This window comes from Tyto alba, unplaced genomic scaffold (assembly GCF_018691265.1).
Source record: "Tyto alba isolate M040663 unplaced genomic scaffold, T.alba_DEE_v4.0 Super-Scaffold_2, whole genome shotgun sequence".
NCBI classification, from domain to species: Eukaryota; Metazoa; Chordata; class Aves; order Strigiformes; family Tytonidae; genus Tyto; species Tyto alba.
In genome coordinates, this window is record NW_024881282.1 from 29,518,263 (window position 1) to 29,539,022 (window position 20,760).

General features: G+C 37.1%; 1 protein-coding gene across 1 annotated transcript in view; it reads right to left on the reverse strand.

Moving 5' to 3' along the window:
* Positions 1–2,836: 2,836 nt before the first annotated feature.
* Positions 2,837–20,760, reverse strand: part of SLC41A2 (solute carrier family 41 member 2) — a 58,836-nt gene continuing 40,912 nt past the window's right edge. The window contains exons 9-11 of the mRNA XM_033008029.2: positions 16,346–16,477; positions 15,242–15,390; positions 2,837–5,027 (exon numbers count right to left, since the gene is read on the reverse strand). Coding sequence (XP_032863920.1) covers positions 4,842–5,027; positions 15,242–15,390; positions 16,346–16,477 — 467 coding nt within the window. The 3' untranslated portion in view covers positions 2,837–4,841. The remainder of the gene's footprint in view (positions 5,028–15,241; positions 15,391–16,345; positions 16,478–20,760) is intronic.

The following is a 20,760-nucleotide window of genomic DNA, read 5'->3' on the forward strand; positions in this document are numbered from 1 at the left end:
ACCCACCCAGAATATGGCAATCTTCTATATTTACTAAACATGTCAGTTCTTAGCTTTAATTATTAATTATTCATCTTTTGCTAATACTAGATTCTCTAGAGCATCCATGCACAGCATGCATGATGATCAAATTTTCATGGAATTTAACAGAATGACTTGCCTTTATGACTATCAGAATGAGGCTTCAATGACAAAACATGCCTCCTTACTAGTTCCTCCCCCCACCTTTACATGCAGAAAGTTGACTGCTTTTACCTTTGAGTACATATGGGAAAATAATAATCCAAAAGATAACAGAACAACAGACTGACTTGATTAGGAACGGACTAGAGAACACAAGTAAACCAATTTATAGTAGCACAGAAAACCTAGACAAAAATAAAGGGAAAATCCTACTGAGGCTTCACGCTGCTTCCAGTACCTTTGGTACTGTTTTCAAACATCATCTTCTTCTTAGGTAGGTTATAATTCAGTTACCATATTCTATTGCCATTTTCTGCACCTCTAAAGAGACTGTCTCCTTTGCAATAGCAATTTTACCATTATAATAGTAAGAAGAAATTTCAAATGCTTCATTTCACAGAGTGCTTATACTACTGTTTCCCTATGTGTATTCTGGGTTATTCTCAGATTTAAGAGAGCTTTTCATGATGCTCAGAATTGAAGTGAAATAGCAAATCCATTAAAAAGATGATAGGTCTTACTTTGAGTCCTGATTCTGCAAACTAGTCTGCATTTATAAAGCCCTAATGCTCATGCTGTTTTAATCTTTGTATGAGAAAAGTCTAATTTAGTTGGAAAATTGTAGAAAGAAGTGAAATTAATTTGCTGCTTGCCAGTTCCTCATCAGCATTCTAAAAGCCCCAGTGAAATTAATATATTAAACAAGGGAGTGGAAGAGGATATTGCACATTTAAACATCACAGATTAAGGCAAGATGTACAGTGATGCTATAAAACCCAATGTAATGATCTAAATATGTTAAAAGAAGAATCCTCCCCTACATCACACAGCATAATAAAGCTGTGGAATTATTCTGGCTATATAATCACTCTAAAAATAAGCTGGAGTCATTCAGTAACTCTCTAGAATGCAAAGATCATGTCAAAGCATTGCACAGAAAAAGAAAATAAACCACCTGTGGTATGAAATGCTTCTGACTCCAAATTTTAAAGCTGCATTTAGTTGTAGTTTAACAAATGACATCGACCCCTTTCATGCACATTCATAGAACAATGGAGATGGTCACAAAATCCTTCAGAATGGCAAATGATACACATTTCAAATAACCTGCCCCTACTTCTGTTTACCCTAGAGATATTTCTGAAGTAGAGGCAAAAAGAGTAGACAGTAAGAATGGCCAAACAAGAGCACTCCAACAGCTACTCAGCATCAGGATAAAGATGGTAACTCAGAAAGGCAAAGCAACTGGAGCTTTTGGCTGGTCTGGCTCATCAGCAGACTGAAAATGGTACAAGAATTTGCAGGAGGAGCTTTAAGATGACCTGCAGCTTAAATGAGCTGAATGAGCTGATATGAACAGGAGTCAAATAAAGAAAATACTACATGCTGACACAAAAGCAAATAGGTGTGAGTCAGCCATAGCTCTGTTCATGCTAGAAATTATAGAGGAAGGTTTGAAAGAATCTTCTAGCAGGTGGAGGGGAGGAAAACACTTCATGAATTTTTATACAAAGAGTGATCATTTTATCTGCAAGATTATAAAATATAGCTGCTTTGATAACAAGAAACAGAATAACATCTCAGGATGTCCCTTTCAATTGTATGCTTTGAGCAGTACAGAAAGCACACAATTTGTCTCTAATCAAATTTGTGTTAACATTTCTTACCTACACATACAGTGAAGTAATTGATTATTATCAGGATGTGTTTAAAAAATCAAGTTGGTGGAGAGATTGACTTGACTAGATTTAAAATTGGTTTAGGGAGCACAGCTTTCGAGTAGATGATAGCTTTCTCTGGTATCCAAGTACTCTTTTGTGCTTTCTCCCATATTATCCTCATGGCTGGAATAATATTCCCCCTGAAATTTGGTGGTAAGAGCTTTTTACCTTCATAACACTAAGCAGCAGAGTTAGCAAACTCTGTAAGTTTTTAAAATGCCCCTTCCACTTAGAAATCAAACCCCTTTCCACATCATAGATTACTCTTTGCTCTTCCAGATGTCAAGATTTTATCTGCTTCATCAATGTCATACTTCTTTCCCCAGTCAAACTCCTCTTTAACCATATCTTACTGAGACCATTCTTTTTTTTTTTTTTTTTTTTCCTCACTTCCACCATTCCCCAAAGTATCTCTTTTTCCACCTCTTCCCCAACTCCTTTCAACATGATTTATGTTTTTCTTCCCTTCCTGAAAAACAAGTTTGGCTGTGCCTCTTTATTCTTTTCTCCAAATAACTTCCTTCTGTTTGCTCCTGCCTATCATAATGAATGCTGTGTGAAAGTTTGCACCTTTTTCTTTTCCACGATATGGATTTTGCTCTCTCAATCATGCAACGAACTTTCCCCCTCTTGAAGTACCAAATTTTCCCATTACCCTTTTCCATCACTTATTGTTTCCATGCCCAGATTATTCCAGTCTGTCAACATATTTCCCTTTTTCAAATTTCACAGAATTTGTCCCATTTAATATTTCTTCCCCAATTCTGCGATCTAAGCACTCATCCATTTGTCAGTAGACTCTACCAACAGTTGTCGCATATTTACTGGGAAAATATTTAACACGCTAAGGATACTGTCAGGACTAAATACTACAATGCTCTCACACATCAGATAAGCACAGATCACAAGTATCTGAAGAAATTTTAATTTTTAAGAATCTTGCAATTCATTTAAAAAGGACCTTAAAATTCAGTAACTTTAGTGAGAAAAGTGCTTGAAATGGCAGCTTAGTTGATTCAGATGGCAGTTCTATCAGAATAAAATATTTGCATCTACATCTGTACCAAAAATAAATATTATTGAAAAAGAAATTTAAAAATGAGTTACATCTAGTCCATTTTAAGCAATTTAATTGGAATATTTCCTGCAGTGCTACATACAAGAAACTATTTTAAATAACATTAATACAAACTAAGAAAAGTCAGAGAACCTGAAGTTCGAAAGATTTCATCTTTCTCTCACATAATGACATAATACGATTCATTCAAACAACTATATTATCATAACTGTAAGAAAAAGCTTAAATAAAAGTGTTTAAATGAGGGAGCTAAAAGTCAGGCATCTAAATCCATGTGTAGGCACTGAATAGCTGGTTTAATTTTCAGAATTGCAAGCACTTTCAGCTTCCACAGAGTTTAAGGTGACTGACACCTATAAGACCTATTAAGTCCCATTAGCACTTATCCACATAATTTAATTCATCCGAGTAGGTCCATCAAATTAAAAGGGAGGATTTATATGCATAAATCGCATGACTAATGTTTACAGGATTACAACATATGCTGATATATGGATTTAGTTGTCTAATTTAAGTCTCAAAAGTTAAAACTTTTAATCACAACATTTAAAATATGAGTTGTTTATTTAATTATGCATTTAGGATGTATGCTATAGTCTTTAAAAACATATGCCATGAGAAACTCCAACTAGATTTTAAAACAGAGAAATTAGTACGTTTTTCCAAAGTGGCAACCAGAGTTCTCATGATCAATGTATTAATCGAGATGCTGAGGTATACAAATAAGATAAATCATTCAGAAGCAGTCATTTTCCTTATTGACCGTACTACTTCCACAGTTTGAAAGCAGAAATCCTGTTAGCAGAGATTTCTGCTTAGAAATAGATGACATAGATCGCTCTGGAATTTTAGAAGCTTATGTAACTTCCTACGTTCCTAAAAAAGAAACATAATGTTTTATACCCCAAATTTTAATCAGAGATCGGTATTTACATTTGAATCAACACCTCCAAATATTTCATTAAAATCACGATATTGGCCATCACAACACCATTTCTATCAATTGGTTAAACATCTTTTCAGTTGCTAAATGAAAATACACTTTCCAACACAAGGAATTTTAATCATTCATCCATTATTACTGATCAGGTCAGTGCCACATTACTTGTCTTTACCATGGTCTTGTTCTAATAAATCACAAGAGCAAAATAATTAAGTTGCTCTTTTTAGCACAAAGTGCTTTTCAAGTGTCTAATTTTATTAAATGCTGATGGTCATATTAGTATAAATAAGATAAAGTGACAAAATGTTTAGACAATAAGGATTCAAATCACAGTAACAATTACTGATATCAAGTCTGCAATGGTCAGAGAGATACAGCACTGAAATTGCAAGAAAAGAACGTATCATCAACCAAGCAGGTAAAGTCTATGAAACTGAATTCATCTGAGGTCTACTAACTACTTCTGTGGTAAGGTAAAAATATATACCCACTTTGTTCCCGGGAGGGAAAGACGAGGCAAGCCACTGATGGGGTCTTACCCTCTTCTTCATCACCACTGAATGAGCAATTACAGATTGTTCTGGTTTACAATACAGGTAAGGAACTGTTCTTTTAAAAGATCAGATCTTTTAAAAATTTAAAACTTGATAAAGGATTGATCTGACCTTCATTGTGTGTACTCAGATGTTTTCAACTAGCAGCAATCCACCTTGGTTTCAGAGTAAAGGTCTCAAGTATCCTCCTAGCTCCATCCTATTTTTAAAAAAACAAATCAAACTAAAATCATTAAGGCTGTTTTACGTCTGTGTCAACTTGATTTACTTATACCAAGTGGAACAATCACTTTGAGGACCTTCAAGTGGAATGACTGGTCTTGTCAATATTCCAGGAAAAGTCACTGCATCCATTGGAATAATTAGTCTCCAACATCGCCATCTCTGTCACCTATGAGCCACAGAAAATGAAAACCTATAGCTAATAAGGCAGTTCCAAGCAGATCTCCCAGTGCAGTAAGATAAGGGATAGAAAAACTGTCAGGATCTTTTCCTTTTTTCCAGAAGTGGTGCACCATCCAGTCAGCGATCCATAACAGAGTAAACACCTACAGAATACCAAAGAAACAAAATCTGTATTATTATCTATCACTTAAGTTACTTTGAAAAGAAGTCAACAGCTGATACTGTCTCCTTAGTACTTAGCATGATTGTAGACAACTGCTTTTGAAAAATATTTTCCAAAAGTAGTTTTCTGTAAACACTCCCCACAACTAGAGACAGGGACACGTAGCCAACTTCTGCCAGTCAATCACGTGCACGGGGAGAAAGAACATATTGAATCACTGATAGCATTCTTCACTCAGTCTATGCTTGAGGACTTCTGAAAATGGCAATAAAAAGCAAAAAATCCAACAAAACATGCAAGTGCACTTCTCACACAAGACATCATTCTGCACAGCAAGAGCGTAAGTGGAGCTTCGAGATCATTGAGCACCATCTGATGTTGCCCCAGATGGAAACATTCAATACAGGCATAAATCTTGTTTCCACAGGTCTAGAACTGAGCTGAAATCAGACGTGATATAAAGAACACCAGTTCAGATTAAGAAGAGTTTCATTTGGACCATATGAGCTGCAAAAAATGGCCTAGAAGCTACTTTTATGCATAAAATACCAGCTTCAGCCCTTCTGTAATAAGGCACACCTGCAACATATATTATGAAATTGTCACTCCAAGCTGAGTTTGTGCCAAAGTAAAAGATTTCATTCCCAACTGTGAATGTCTGAACATTTGAAAGGTTTGATCTTAATACCAAAGGTATGCCTCATCAGTAATCCAGTTTTAGAAAATAATTCTTTTAATGTTGCACAGCTGTATGATAAGAGGTTCTGCTCAGTGGAATCATGTGGAGTAGCATGGCACAAGAGAAATGAATAAAGAACCACTAACTGAGCTTCCATTTCTTCTTGTCTCTTCTAAGGAGCTGCTTAAAATGAAATAAACACTGTATTTTATGTATTTTTAGTTAATCAGATCTTTAGGAAGGGTAAACTTCAGACAGCTACTACTATAATTTTAAAAAGTCTACTATGTACATTTAAAAGAACATGCAGTATCAAAAGTAGTAAAAGGTACAAAATTCATATTTTATTTAGTAAATGATCTATTACTGGTATCAAAAGCATCTTTGTATGCACACATTTACTGAAGTGCTGATAAGATGGCTGCAAGACGCTTCTCCACAATACGAAATACAGTAAAATGAATGTCATAAAAAAATGTTGAAAAAATGTTGAAAAAGTTTCTCAATTAATATTTGCTTTGCAAAAGTATATGTTAAAATACAAACCTGCATTTTTAATTAAAAAAAAAAAAGAAAGAAAGGGAGGAGTATTTGCTTAACAAAAAATGCATGACTTATTTATATAAACATATCTTCTGAAAAGGGAACTCTGTAGTCTAAGCTAATTATGCAAGTCCTAGGTGTGCTGACTGGAATCCAAATAAATATATTTAAAACAGATGTTTCTTTGGAAGACTATCAGATTCTTTGAGTCAGCTCCTTCTTCTAACAGAGACAAAAAGAGGCCTGTATAAGAGATACCGACACTAATATCTCCTACAAGACGTACGCAGGAGGCTCTGCAGCGCCCCACATCAACAATAGCTATGCATGTTCTATTAGAAGATGAGAGCACTTGTTCCAAGAATAATTTATTATGCATTTATGACACAACCAATTAGACATGGCATGTACAGTTCCATTTAAATGACAGTATGCACTTTTGGCTTTTAAATATCATGACATGAAAACCTTTAATTTGTCTAAATATTTTCCAACCTAAAATAACAGACTTAAGACTATTGTGAAAAATGGGTAGTTTGGAAATAAAGTTTTGTGAACCTTCTCAACTTACCGGTGCATAACATATAACACCAATTATAACAAAACTGGCTTCTCTAAGTAACAGGAAAAAAGTTATAGCATATTATATTAACTGATCCTTATGAAAGTATGTAAAATTTAATGCCTTTGTCAGCAACGTGGCCAGTGGGGCCCTCAGCAAGTTTGCTGACGCCCCCAAGCTGTGTGGTGGGGAACAGGCGGGAGGGCAGGGGTGGCACCCAGAGGGGCCGGGACAGGCTGGAGTGGGGGGCCCGGGCAAACCTCCTGGGGTTCAACAAGGATAAGGGCAAGGTCCTGCCCGGGGGTCGGGGCAATCCCCAGCACAGACCCAGGCTGGGCAGAGAATGGATTGAGAGCAGCCCTGCAGGGAAGGACCTGGGGGTGCTGGTTGATGAGAAGCTCAACTTGGCTCAGCAATGTGCGCTCACAGCCCTTAAAGCCAACTGCACCCCGGGCTGCAGCAAGTGTGGCCAGCAGGTCACGGGAGGGGATTCTCCCCCTCTGCTTCGCCCTCCTGAGACCCCTCCTGCAGTGCCGGGGCCAGCTCCGGGGCCCCCAACAGCAGAACTGTTATTTTGAGGAAAAAAAAAAACAAAACAAAAAAGTCCTACTGTGACTTTGCTGATTGCTGAAAGTGAGACACTCCTTGAATTTAAAGTGATAAGAAAAATCACTCACAAAGATCTGCTAGAGGTACAAGAAGAAGAGAAAAATCATACAAAAGACATTGCTTGTTACTTTAAGTGGCACAAACACTTCCCATCTTCTGGGATTTATCAGTGACCTATACTTATTTCGGTAAAATCGGGCAGATGGCAGAGCAGTACAAATACTGTGTACTTCTACTCTGCACTCATGCTATGAAGAAGAAAGCTTCCATACTTCAAATTGAAAACCAGCTGGTTTTGAGGGGAAAAAATAAAGGGATCAACATTACAGAAAAGCCTAATAAGATAGTACAAAAATTATGTTTAGCATAAAATGCTGCAGAAAGGTGGTAAGGAAAGTTGCAAATATAAGCAGAACTGTTCAAGATGTGAGTTAGTATTTTAAAATTATTTAATATACAGAGGAAGAGAACAATGAAGTGTTTTTTGCAAAAAAGAGATGACTAGTATTAGAATTATGAAACAGAGCCCTAGGAATTCTTCCAGACTCAAGAACGATATAACCCTGAGGTTTAAGAAAGCTAAAAAATAACTACCTGAATACACAAAAAAATCTATCTAAGAAAAGAGAGACACTCTATAGTCACTGACCAAGAAAAAAAAGCCCAGAGCAAGGATTGCAAAAATACAGGCAACATTCCAGATCTTTTGATATTTTAAAAGGAAGATCATGCTAAATTATTACTCTTCTGGAAAAAAATACAATCAAAATTGAGGAAAATTAAATTAAAGACATCATCAGTTTTAGAGTAACAAAATATGAAATAAGTATCCCAATAATTACTGATATTTTCTATTTAGAAATTTGTATTTGTAAAAAGATTTATCAGTCACATTATCAAAAAAGGTCCTCAGAAGACAGAAGCAGCAGAATATAGCAATAAATGAGAGGGAGGGAGGGAGGGAGGGAGGGAGGGAGGGAAGGAGCAAGAGAGGGAAAGAGCAAGGGTGAAGTCTTTATCAAACCCTAGTGATGAAGAATCTGAAAATAAGGAGTATAAGTACACATACCATTTCGTAAAAGGAGGGACAGAAATAGAGAGTAATTCTTGATACTGAACTTTCTGATCCAAATTATGAATATCAGATTGAAAATGAAATTGAATATGAATGCTTAAATAAGAGTGAGTCTCACTATTTAAAGTTCAAATCTTATACACTACAAACCAAGTTTTTTTCCTTTGTTATGGGGCACAAAATTTACTGTCATTCTTTGCAGGTCTCTAGATATAAGTAACAAGTTTAGCTAAAGAAAAGTTATTTTTGGTCTCTGCATTTAGTAAGGACCCCTAAAAGCTATCTGCATTTTCTCATGTAATTTTTCATTAATTATGAAATGGGAAAAGAATGAAACTCTATTATTTAAAATAAAAATATATAGCTCCCTCCAAACATTTGTAATGCTGTCTAAGCTTCCTAGAGCCTAACTGCTATGTTGCAGGATGCTATCATATTTTTATTGTTTCTTTCATCTGAGATGACCATATTTCATTATTGAATGCATGTCAAATTCGCAGTGATAAAAAGTATAACACTCAAATGCATAATATTTGTAAAGCAGATTTGAATCTCGTGTGTTTATATTAGTTTAAATATTAGTTGCTCTGACTAGTGAATTCCAACACTAAACTGGAAAGAGAAAGTTTAGGTTATATATTTGCACATGCTTCTTCATATGGGCATTATCAAAATTCAACTGTAATTTTACTATGTAGAACCAAGACCTTTTAGCAGTTTATTTAGCACGCCTTGGACAGGGTATCTTGCACATTGCTAGTACCACTGATTCACCTCGAATTGTTTCCATGTGAAGGTGCATTACAAAATAGTTTAATTCTGTTACTTTAAAAAGGAAACACGGATGCAAATACACTATAGTAACCTCTTTTCAAATGTATTTTAATTCTCCTTTACTCTCAAACTTGTATTGACTCAAATTCACCTATAACGTAACTATGACAAAATCTAGTAATTATTGCATAAGAACTCTTACAACAAATCTACAAAATTCAAATGTAAGTTAATTTTTTTTGTTAAATTATGAGTGAAAACCCCCAATTAAGGCTCTCTAAAGACTACTGTGTCCTGATTCTGACATTATTCTCCCCAGATTTATAGTTTAGGTCTTTTAGTGGTTTTCATCCTTCATTCAGTTAATTTTTAAATGATATATTACATTTCTCAGATTTTAAATGGCTTTTGATGTCTTCACATGAAACTAAGTAGTAGCTGTAAAACACTTGTAATAGATCTACGCTGAACTTACTTGCTAAATTTCCATTGTCTGTGGCCAGAATTCTGCAGTTGGTGAACTCTCAGAGTAGGGTGCACATATATTTTTCAAAAGACATTTTTCTCCACTGTCTTCTCAGGTAGCATATCTGGTGTGTATTGTGCCCAGGGGAAACAAGTCACTATTTTCTCCAAACATACAGAGATTTCCTTCAATGTCTGGCTGCAAAGAAACCACTGAACAGCAAATTCTTTCTTGCTGCTGTTGGTTGTGTTGTACCTAAGCGGTGTAAGCTACACTACAGTATCCAAGTGCCCAGATAGCATAGCATACATTTATGTAAGACTAAAACCTCATCTAAGTAAAAAAGAGGATACCATTTTAAATGAAGGTGTTTCTAAATCAATTTTATTATACTGATGTAATTCTGTGGAAAGAAACTTTTTTTTTTATGTCACAGTTTGAATCCAAATTCCTCAGATTGTCTTCTTGATTTCCTTGTAGCTTTGCCAGACACCCTGGATTGACCAGGACAGTCCTAATTTCAGGCTGTTTGTCAGCTGTCTGAATGAGGAGTGCAACCCAGACCATTAAGGGTTCAGGTCTGCTCAACCCGCACCAGCTGTAGCACAACTCAGTGTATCACGCTACACACATAAGCACTTTGAGCTCAGCTTTCTGGAAGCAAAAATGACATATCCTGGCTAACGACTTGGCAGGAGCCAGGCTTCTACCACAGACAGCAACATGCCTGGAAGTGAAAGAGCGGGTGATACCCATGTTCTGGGTCCCAACGGGTCTGGCAAGTCTGCTTCTCATGCTGCAATGAGAAAGCACTGAAGATGCAGAACTGTCCAGGTTTGGACCTTAGTTTCCTTACTTCCTTGAATCATGTAGTCTCTTTAGCAGTTATATGTCCTACATTTCAGAAGTAACCTCTCCTATTAGAAAAAAGCAGTATTTAAAAGGCATCAATATCTTCTCTATAAACACAACCCTCCTTATTTCTCTGTAACGTACAGCATACCTCATGAGTTAATTTTCCACATTGAAGAGGTGCATACCATCATTAGAATCCTCACACTAGTGAGAAATCCAAGATGTTTTTGATGTGAACGGGAAGTCATTATGAGCACTGCTGAATTCTTGGCTTTCAGTTGCCCCAAACAGCCCTGAAGCACTGCAAAAGTTACTTCACAGCAGTAGACATCTGACCTTCATTGGAAAAGGAAGACTGCATTTTGGAATTACTTATTTGCTTGGTAATAGCTCTGGGAATCTCCTATTGTTTGTTTATTCCCCGAGTCTTTAACACAACTGTGTGCTCAGATTTGGTTAGGAGGTGTGAAAATTCCTTAGAGGGCGTTTTACTGGCCGAGTGAGAACATGAAGAACAGAGGCCGCCTGTGAACGCTCCGAGCCGCGCGCCCGCATTGATGGGTTGGCAATTCCAGTGCTGCTCTCCTTCCACTGCAGGTTGACAAGACAGAGGATGAAACTTTGCTCAGTGCATAGCCTCGTACAGTTAAAAAATACTTGTGCCTTTGTGAGCTGTAAGAGGAGGACTGTTTTTCAGTTAATATACTCTTTGCTGGTCAAATGCCAGACTGTAACTGCATGTGGCATACTGGTATGTGCTCGTGTCTGACTTGGTTTTGTAAAATCTTCGCAAAGAGCATTCATCTTAAACAGAGGCCATTCAACAAATCCAAAAGACGTTTGAAATCAGTATTTCAATGGTTTTCATTAGTGCACACTGGCTTGCCCAAATACTGTACACTGCATTATGTGGAGTACCCTACATTTTTACAGGGCACAGCTTCCTCATAATATTTAGTTATTTAGTCATTATTTATTTATTCATTTAAAAAACAGAAACAACCGTACTGTTAAAGTCAGGAAAATTAAAATAAAAGGAAATAGAACACCTTCTGGGTTTTCTGACATCTAGAAACCCAGAACCGTTTTGTTCATAGAGAATCAGAGAATGCAGATCATAATATTGGCTACTCATTGTTTACAAGATCTTAATTTAATGATTTTTAGAAACAACTACACATTCAGTGAAACTGTACTTTGTTATACTACACAGTGTATTTTTGGTCAATAATAACTAAATCATGTTACTGCTAATGTACCTCATGTCATATTAATTACTTATTTTTCACAAATATTTCAATTAAATGACATGTTGGGGAAAGACTATCTAAGAACAGGTAGGGAAAAGAACGGAAAGAAGCTGGTAGGCATAGGTGGAGAAAAAAACCAAAATCAAACAGTGAAAGTATCAGAACTGGATGAAAATGAAATTAACTATCTGATTGGAACTTCAGTAATTCTGTATAGAGCTTGCAATGCAAATAAATTCCATTTTATCATCTGGGGAAGAATACTGAAGTTTACAGGCAGTCTGCAAAGCTCTCATTAAAATGCCAAATGGAATACATATATGTTACAAATTTACTGTAGAGATAACGTGGAATAGCATGAACTGACAGAGGAAGAAAGAAATATAAAAGTAATAACTGGAAGTTTTTGTACTGGCATTTCCTTGATTTTTTTCAGCTTACTATAACATTCCAGTTCTACTTTTGTCATTTCCCTAACCCCTTCCTTTCCATTTTAAACAAACACAGAGCTGGATAATCAGAGATAATAAACAGATCTTGAAGTTAACTGACAATCTATTTCAGTCCACTGTAAAATATGCCATTAAATAATTTAACATCTTGCAATAGTCGCTTGAATTTTAAAGATAGAAAATTCACTTTGTTGCTGTTGTTGTTTTTTAATTTAGCATTATTTCTTTAACATAATGGAAAAATGTAAATAGGTGATATACTGCCATAGTCATTATTCAGCTACCCTTTCTGCTCCCCAGCTCAATATAAATAAGGAATTGAAAAGGGTTAAGTTGTGATATCAAACCTCTTCAAACACAGGACTGACCATAATTAACTCTTGCCTTTAGTAATCACTATGTTCTATTAAATTATCATCTACCACCTCAAAAATAAAAGATAGCTTGCAAGCAGGCTTGTAATTTTTGACATCCATTTTCATATGCCTTTCATGCAAAGTGAAAATAAATGCAAAGTCCAATATATTCTAAAAAAGGCCTAGAATGCAGATTTCTCACTGCTCAAAAGACTGTCAATAGATTTGTTTTGCTGATAATTGAAATGACAATAATTAGCTGTGAGGTTTTTCAGTTTTACAGAAGAACTGGAACAGCTCTCTTTGGGAGGGCAAAAATATAAAAGAATTATGGAAAAATTAGATCAGAAGATGTTAACTTATGCCAAAAGAAATGGCAGCTTGAAAACTGTTCTTTACTGTATCCAGGTGCATAGATGATGTCACTGAAAAAAATGGAGAGGAATGAGTACAAATTTAAGTGTTTTCTTTGAGAAAGGAGAAACTTGAAAGCACACAACTGCAGTAGGGAAGTACTTCAAACCGACAGGTAAATAAAATATGTTCAAGATTTAAGGGTTAAAACAAGAATTGTCTCTCTGAAAATTTAAAATCTGCTCTAATTAGAGGTATACAAAACTACAATAATCACCACTAGGAAAATACCAGAATAATTAAAATGGGGAAAAGGATCGATTAAGTATTTTCAGAAGGTGTTAAAAAACAAGGGGTTCCAATTGTAAATCTGTCAAGACCCACGAGAAATTATAGTGTGCAATACTGTTACTCAGTTTCAAAGTAAATACATCTCAAACTGCCTGTTATGGCTAAAGACAGAAGATAAGAAAAAAACATCTATAAAAGGGAGTGGGGAAAAAAGAAAAAAATATGTATGTCTGCTTTATAGTTGAAAAATCAAGAAAATCAGGTGTAGTCTTATGGGCTGCAATGGAGATGCATGACTGCAAAACTAATCAGACGTTGAATTTATAAAAATCAACTTTACATGCATATATGTGCCAATGCTGGGTCTGAATTACTGTGTGACCTGAAATTCCTGCCCTAGTGCTTTAACTTGGATTTCGGCTGAATTTCTGCATTTCTCACATCTTACTCTATCCTTTGCTGCTGAAGAAAAGGTTTGTATCCCTAAACATATTATGATTGCAGTTCCATGAGCAGGAGGACTGTATGGATTTCATATGGAATTATGAGTTCAGGTTTTGTCCCATGTGCAATCACTTAAGTCTAATAATGGCTGAAATCACACTGCGGTCTTACCTTCAGCAGAGGCGATAACAGGGACTCTCTCCCCAAATTTTTTTTGTTAAGCTACAGGAACTTAGTATCACCGAGAGACATGAGACATATAAAAACTTGACTGAAATGGGCCGAAGGATTCGAAAGTTATTAGAAAGGACAGACAGACAGAACAGACAGGGTGAAGTAGCAGCATAACTTCCACAGGAAAATACATTATAAAACAAGTGATGAGGCTGGAAGCTAGGAATATTATATAAGAGGAAAATGAGAAGCAATTTATAACTTCTAGTATGACATTCTCACTTGCAAAGGTTGGAACAAGTTATATTCTACCAAAAAGGTATAGAATTCTCATATGAAATTAAAATAGTAACAGTTTTCAGAACCTATCTTTATTGAAATAGTAGTGTGATAAACACAGAAAGACAATTCAGAACATTAAAAATTATAATTTTAATTAAGAATTGACTGAGAATGTTGTTTGTATTTTAAAACTAAATTGGTCACATTTTTGGCAGCAGTATGTATATTTAACTTACATAACTTCATATTTCAACTGTATTTTTATTAACATGAACAGTCAATTTTTGTTTTTAAGGTACAACAAAACTTTATAGTTAATTCAGACAGGTTTTAGCTAAGAATTGGCTGTGGATTTAATAAAAAAAAAATTCATTTTGTATTATTGATTTCTCTAAATTATTTCACCTTAAGACATTGCTATTTCAAAAGGCAGCTTAAAAGAACTACCCCTGCTGGGTGTGAACAGGCCACTAGGTTAGACCAGTCAAAATAATGTAACAGTGTTTGACAATGAATGCAATTACAATTTCTTGTACAGTGATAGCTGTCAGACTAATTTCAAGTTTAATAAATATGAAGAATACACCAAACAAGCCATAACATTCTCATCTACTGCATATTTGACTATGTTAAGCAGTAGATGTGAACCACTTTAGGAGATTTGAGAGTTTTTCTTGATGTATTCATTATTCCTAAATGCTACTTTTCCTACTCTCTATCTCCCCTCTAGTTGATTAAAAAGGTAGGGGTTTTAGATGTAATTGTTCCAAGAAGGATGTGAAAGAGAAAGTGTAAGATGCATGACTGGGAAATAATGCAGTCAAGTGTCTTCTGAAAAGCACTCGCAATACAGATACACATGTGTGAGGTGTATACATGTGGGGATAGTTACTTCAAAACTGTGCTGAAAGCCTGTATTAACCCATAGCTTCTTGCACTATTCATGAGATTTCAGAAATCAGATAAAACACGATTTTCTTCAAGAACTTGATTTTATACAAGCATTTTCAAGTTGTACTTGTTCTTACCTGTAGCAGAGCTGCAAACAAATATACTGCTATAAAGATAGGAGTTAAGGAAGTGTGGCCGCTTTTCATTAAGTGGATAGTGTACAAGAAAATCAGGTGTCCAGGAATCACCAAAAGAAGCAGAACTTGGGCTGACTTGTTATTTACTCCTACAATAAAAAAATCCAAAGTTCAGCTAAGCTCTTCAAATAGTACATCAGATTTTTATTAATTTTAATATAAAAAGCAATTTTGGAATTCCACAGCATTGACTACTATGGAACAGCAGGCATTATTTTCTGCTAAAAGATCCTTTGAGGATTTTCACAAGGGAGAAAAAAATCCAACTCTAGCGTCTGTCAGAAAAGTTAAGCAGGGCCCTTCCAGAAGAGCATGCAAACTACCTGCTTTCATTCTGTACTCATGTATTACCATCTACTTTTTTTGGAGCTGCAGTGACCTCCTGAAGCCTTCCGAGGAAAGAGGATGTTTTGGACACCATATTGAAGACATCCTTGAAAATACCTTGTATTTCTAAAAAGTAATCCCACATTTACCATTTTCTCATCTGTTCCAATTCATTTCATAAATATGAAAGAGTAATACTTGCTGTTGACACATCACCTTTCACCGCAGTTACTCCATCATTAGGAAAGAGCGCAATACAGTGGAGGAATAAGCTGTGAAGCAAGAATCTAGAAAGAAAATGGCAAATGGGAAACGGAAAGCAGGGACTTGGCTTAGTAATAATGTTAGATATAAAGTTTGGTCCTAACTGCAAATTGGTTTGAACTTCTGGAGTTAAATGACAAAGGTAAACAAGCTAAGGAAAGATGAAGGTCGAAATCCTTCTGAGTGGGTATCACATCATCCTGCCTCATCAGTCCCTATCTTTGACCCTTGCCAAGGTTACACCTTTCTCTGTGCTCCCCTCCACACATCACCTCCTACAGGGAGCTCCTGGTGATTCTCACTGGCAAAGGAAACTGCCAAGCCCCTGCTGCCTTTGAGTTGCATACAAGTTCCGTTTGTTGCCATTTCTCACTGGTGATACAGTCTGGCATACAGAGGGGAAGAGAGAAGACATGAAACAGTAGTTTTAACAATTAACTGAGTAATACATACCTGCACCATAAAAGGTTCTGCAGGGATAATAACAACCCTTGGCTTCTTCTGGCAGCTCTCCAGGAATGCTGTGTAAATGGAGGTAGGTAGAAATTCTGCTAGCTTGAATAGCTACTAGATTACCACCAATACCTGAAATACAAGAGGGAACAAGTGGTAAATTTTCAAGTATTTTTTTCCTCTAGTAGGCAATATTTTTGCAAATTCAACAACTTTCTTTACTTTATCAGTCCCCTACATACAAAAGTCAAAAAGCGAAACATCTTTAGAATGTATATTAGTTATAGGCAGGCTAACACCAAGCATTAAAATAAGTCAAAAAACTTGGGCTACAATTTGGTGTATCACTGGATGTTTGGATATCCAAATTGGAAATCTGAGTATTTGGAGATCGGTTTTAATTCATGATAAGTGCAAAAGATTCCTTCAAAAGGTTAAATGTGAAGCTTTCTGATAGGTGAAGCTCGCTTTTATTGCTCCCCCTTCTTCCGAAATCCCTTTTGGAACAATAGAAGTACTACATAGCTGTGTCACTGCTGGATTACCTTCCTGGGTCAATAGTGTTGGCGAGTATAAATAACACAAAGCAGATGTACTCACTTCCACAAGCATAAATGGCAGATTTTAAACACAAAATCATAGCACTGGAAAATACTTCAAGAGCTAACTTATCCATTCCCCTTTGCCACAGAGCAGGATCAACTATAATCTTCTGCCATTCATAATTCAGGTTGAAAGGACAAAACAAGTGTCTGAAAAACTGCTTTATGAAAGAATGGTAGTGATGGAGATTCTATTTCCTCTGTGACAACTGTTGATACATTTTCCATTAGAAAAAAGATTTCCTTGAAACAGTTTCTGTGAAACAAACCACCCCAGGATGCGAAGAGAAGTGGTTGGCACTGTTACAAGGCCACTGTCTACAACCTTCTAAAAGTTGTGGAGTTAAGGGTATATCCCTGACAAGTGGAAGAGGGCAAACATCACACCCATCCTTCAGCAAAGCATTTGATAGTTTCCCACAGCATCCTCCCGGGCAAAGTGACAAGTTACAGACTGGATGGGTAGGAAATTGGCCAACAGGTCACACTCAGAGGGTGGTGATCAATGATTTTTAGAGGAGGCTGGCAGCATGTCATGAGTGAGGTCCCCAGGGATTGATACTGGGTCCCCCACTGTCCAACACCTTCATAAATCACCTAGATGATGGGATTGAAAGCATCCTCGCTAGGTTTGCGGATGACATTAAACCGAGTAGTGAGATGGACATGTCAGAAGGGAGAGCCGTCTTACAGAGAGACCTGGGCAGGCTGGAAGAGTAGGAAGTTTAACAAAGACAAGTGCAAAGTCCTGCGCCTGGGATGACAGAACCAAAGAGCCCAGTACGGGCTAGGATCTGTGCAGCTGGGGAGTACCCTCCTGAAAGGGACCGGGGGGTCCTGGTGGATGAGGTTAACATGAATTAGCAGCGTACCACTGCAGCAACGAGAGCAAATTGGGGGAATTACTGGCAGAGATAGAGATGTGATCATCCCACTCTACTCCGCAATTGTCTGGCTGCACCTGGAGTACCGTGTCCAGTTCTGGTCCCCACAATACAAAAAGGATTTGTACAGACTGGCGAAAGTCAAAAGAAGGGCCATGAAGATGATCAAAGGGCTGGAGAACCTGCTCTACAAGGGAAGACTGAATGAGTTAGGTCTGTTCTCCCTGGCGAAAAGAAGGCTCAGGGAAGCCCTCATCACAGTTTTCCAGTACTTAAAGGGCAGCCACAAAGAGGACGGAGGCTCTCTTGTCACAAGGAGCCACATGGAAAGAACAAGGAGCAACAGGTACAAGTTGCACCAGAAAAGCTTTAATCTCAAGAAAGAAATATTTTATAGTGAGAACAATCATTCACTGGAGCAACCACCCTAGGGATGTGGTGGAATCCCCTTCACTGGAGGTTTTCAAGACGCGACTGGACAGGATGATAGATAATCTCATCTTGGCTCTTTTTATCACAAAGGGTTGGAGCAGATGAACTTTCAAGGTTCCTTCCAACCTAGGCTGTTCTATATTCTTTGATTTTTTACTTCAATGAAAACTAAACAAACTTATTATATCTACATTACAGAATGCAGTGGAACTAGAATAAAATTCTCCTATTGGTATCGTACTCTAGAGTTGTTTACTTGCATATCAAGCATATGCTTTTTTTTTTTTTTTCCCCCAGATGCTTTACATAGCAATGGGTTGCTCTGAGAAGATACGATTAGGCAGAACTAATGCAGAACTTGTCCCCACTTCAGAAGGAGAAAGCCCTTGTTCATTGTAGTTGAATTGATTTGTCTACCTGATGCTTAGGGCTTTGTTTGTGTCCTGGTTGGGGCTGGACTAGAGTTCCTGTTGGGTTTAGTAGTGGGAGGAGCTGCAGCCCCCTGAGACCCCAGGGGCTCCCCAGGTCCCAGTGCCCTCACCTGTGTGCGGGGGTGGGGGGAGCACAGCTGGAGGACTGGGCCCCGATTGGCCGATAGTCCATGTCATGTGACCTTGTGCTCACTATATAAAGGCAGGAGAGGGCTGGGAGAGGCTACAACTTCTGGGAGTGTGGCTGTGGGGCCTTGGTGTTTGGGATCGCTGGCTGGGAGCAGGTGGGTGGTGAGCAGCTGTATTGTACATTACCTACTGATATTGCTGTCAGTGTATTATTCTGTTACTATTATTAAACTGTTTTTTATCTCAACCCGTGAGTCTCCCTTTGCCCCTCCGATTCCCTCCCCGTTCCCAAGTGGGGGGAGGGTGGGTGAGCGGCTGTGTGGCATTTAGCTGCTGAGTAGGCTCAAACCACAACAGTTCGGTTTCGGAACAAATATCTGTGGTCACCAGAAGACACTGTTTGCCAAATCCTTTTGGTGACTATACAGTGGTAAGGGCAAAGATCTAATACTGAGAACTCAAAGATTTGCTGCCTCACTGCTGCTTAAAGATAGTTAATGGCTGAACCTAATAAAGAAGCAGGACTTCAAAGCAAAAAATTCCAAATACAAACCAGGAAATGAGGTAGTAGAAAAAATAATGGGATTGGCAGAAAAGACCATTCATCAAACTTACCTGCATCTTCCCAGTCAGAAGATCTAGAGACAAAATATGAACTACCAAAAGGCTGAGTCAGTGTTTGCAAAGAAAATTAAAATAACGGCAGCTTTTTTAAGAGAAACTACAGGAAGAGAAGTGAAATAAGGGATTTATCTATACTACAAAAGAGATTTAAACAGATTAACACCAATCTAAGTAGGGTCCAAAGTGTGTCCTTTGATTGAGAACAGTAAGTTTGAGACTTCTGATTAGTAAGAATAAGGTATGGAAAGGAAGGCAGAAATAAAATTAAGGATCAATGTACTACATTTGGATGGGGATCAGATCATTTCTGCAAATGAATTATGAAAAAGCTGTTATGTAAAACTGCTTCTTAATAGAGCTACAAGGCTTAGGGATGGTGCCGCATAACTAGAAAATATGAAACAGCCTCTGCTTGAAAAAGAAAAAAATAGTAAAATTCTCTCACTATATGTATCTCTTATAGCACTATGAGAAGAAATAAAAGATAGAAGTAAATTGGGCTGGTTTTCAAGGTATGTTTTGGGGTTTGTAGCAATGCAACCATAAACCACATTGGTACAAAACTCCTAGATTTCAAGTATTTCCTAGAATGTATGCAGTTTCCTCTTGTGACTGATAATTATGTGCTTCAACAAATGCAGACAATCAGAAATATGACAGATGATCTGGACCTCTTTCCCTAATTAATAACAAGGGAAACCGAGTGAGAGAAAAGAATTAAGGAAAATGGAAATTTGCTCAATTGGAATGGTGATTAAAAAAACTATCTGGACAAAAGAGACATGGACAAGTCTGTGAAAGAAGGTATAAGAGTGGTTGTCAATGCTTTGATGGATAGCTATTAATCAAAATTCTTTTTACTTTTATAGCTACTGCTTAGAGAAAGTATGCCCTAAGCCCTGTTGTGCATGTAGATAACAAGAGAATGACTGAAAAGTATTAAAAGTGATTCTAGAACAAACTGGCCAGCCATGGAACACTGGTAAAAGGAGGCGATAGCTGCTCTTCAAAGGAAGCTGGCACGCTAACCAGAACAGCCAAAGTGAAGTGTGATTTCAAGAGGTGTAACAGTCTCTTTTCTATTTTAATTACAGCTAAGCTGAACATATACAATCTATTTTAGCTAACTGAAAATGCAATATTCATATGTTAAACAAAATTATTTTCATTTGGTCTGAGTCTCAGTAATCTAATAGCAGTGGTATATTTTTAACTCATAGAAGATAGGCAGCTGTACTGAAGTGTAAAAAGCTTCTAGGATCCATACATCCTGCTCAATCTCTACCAGTCGACAATGTATGGTGATGGACAGA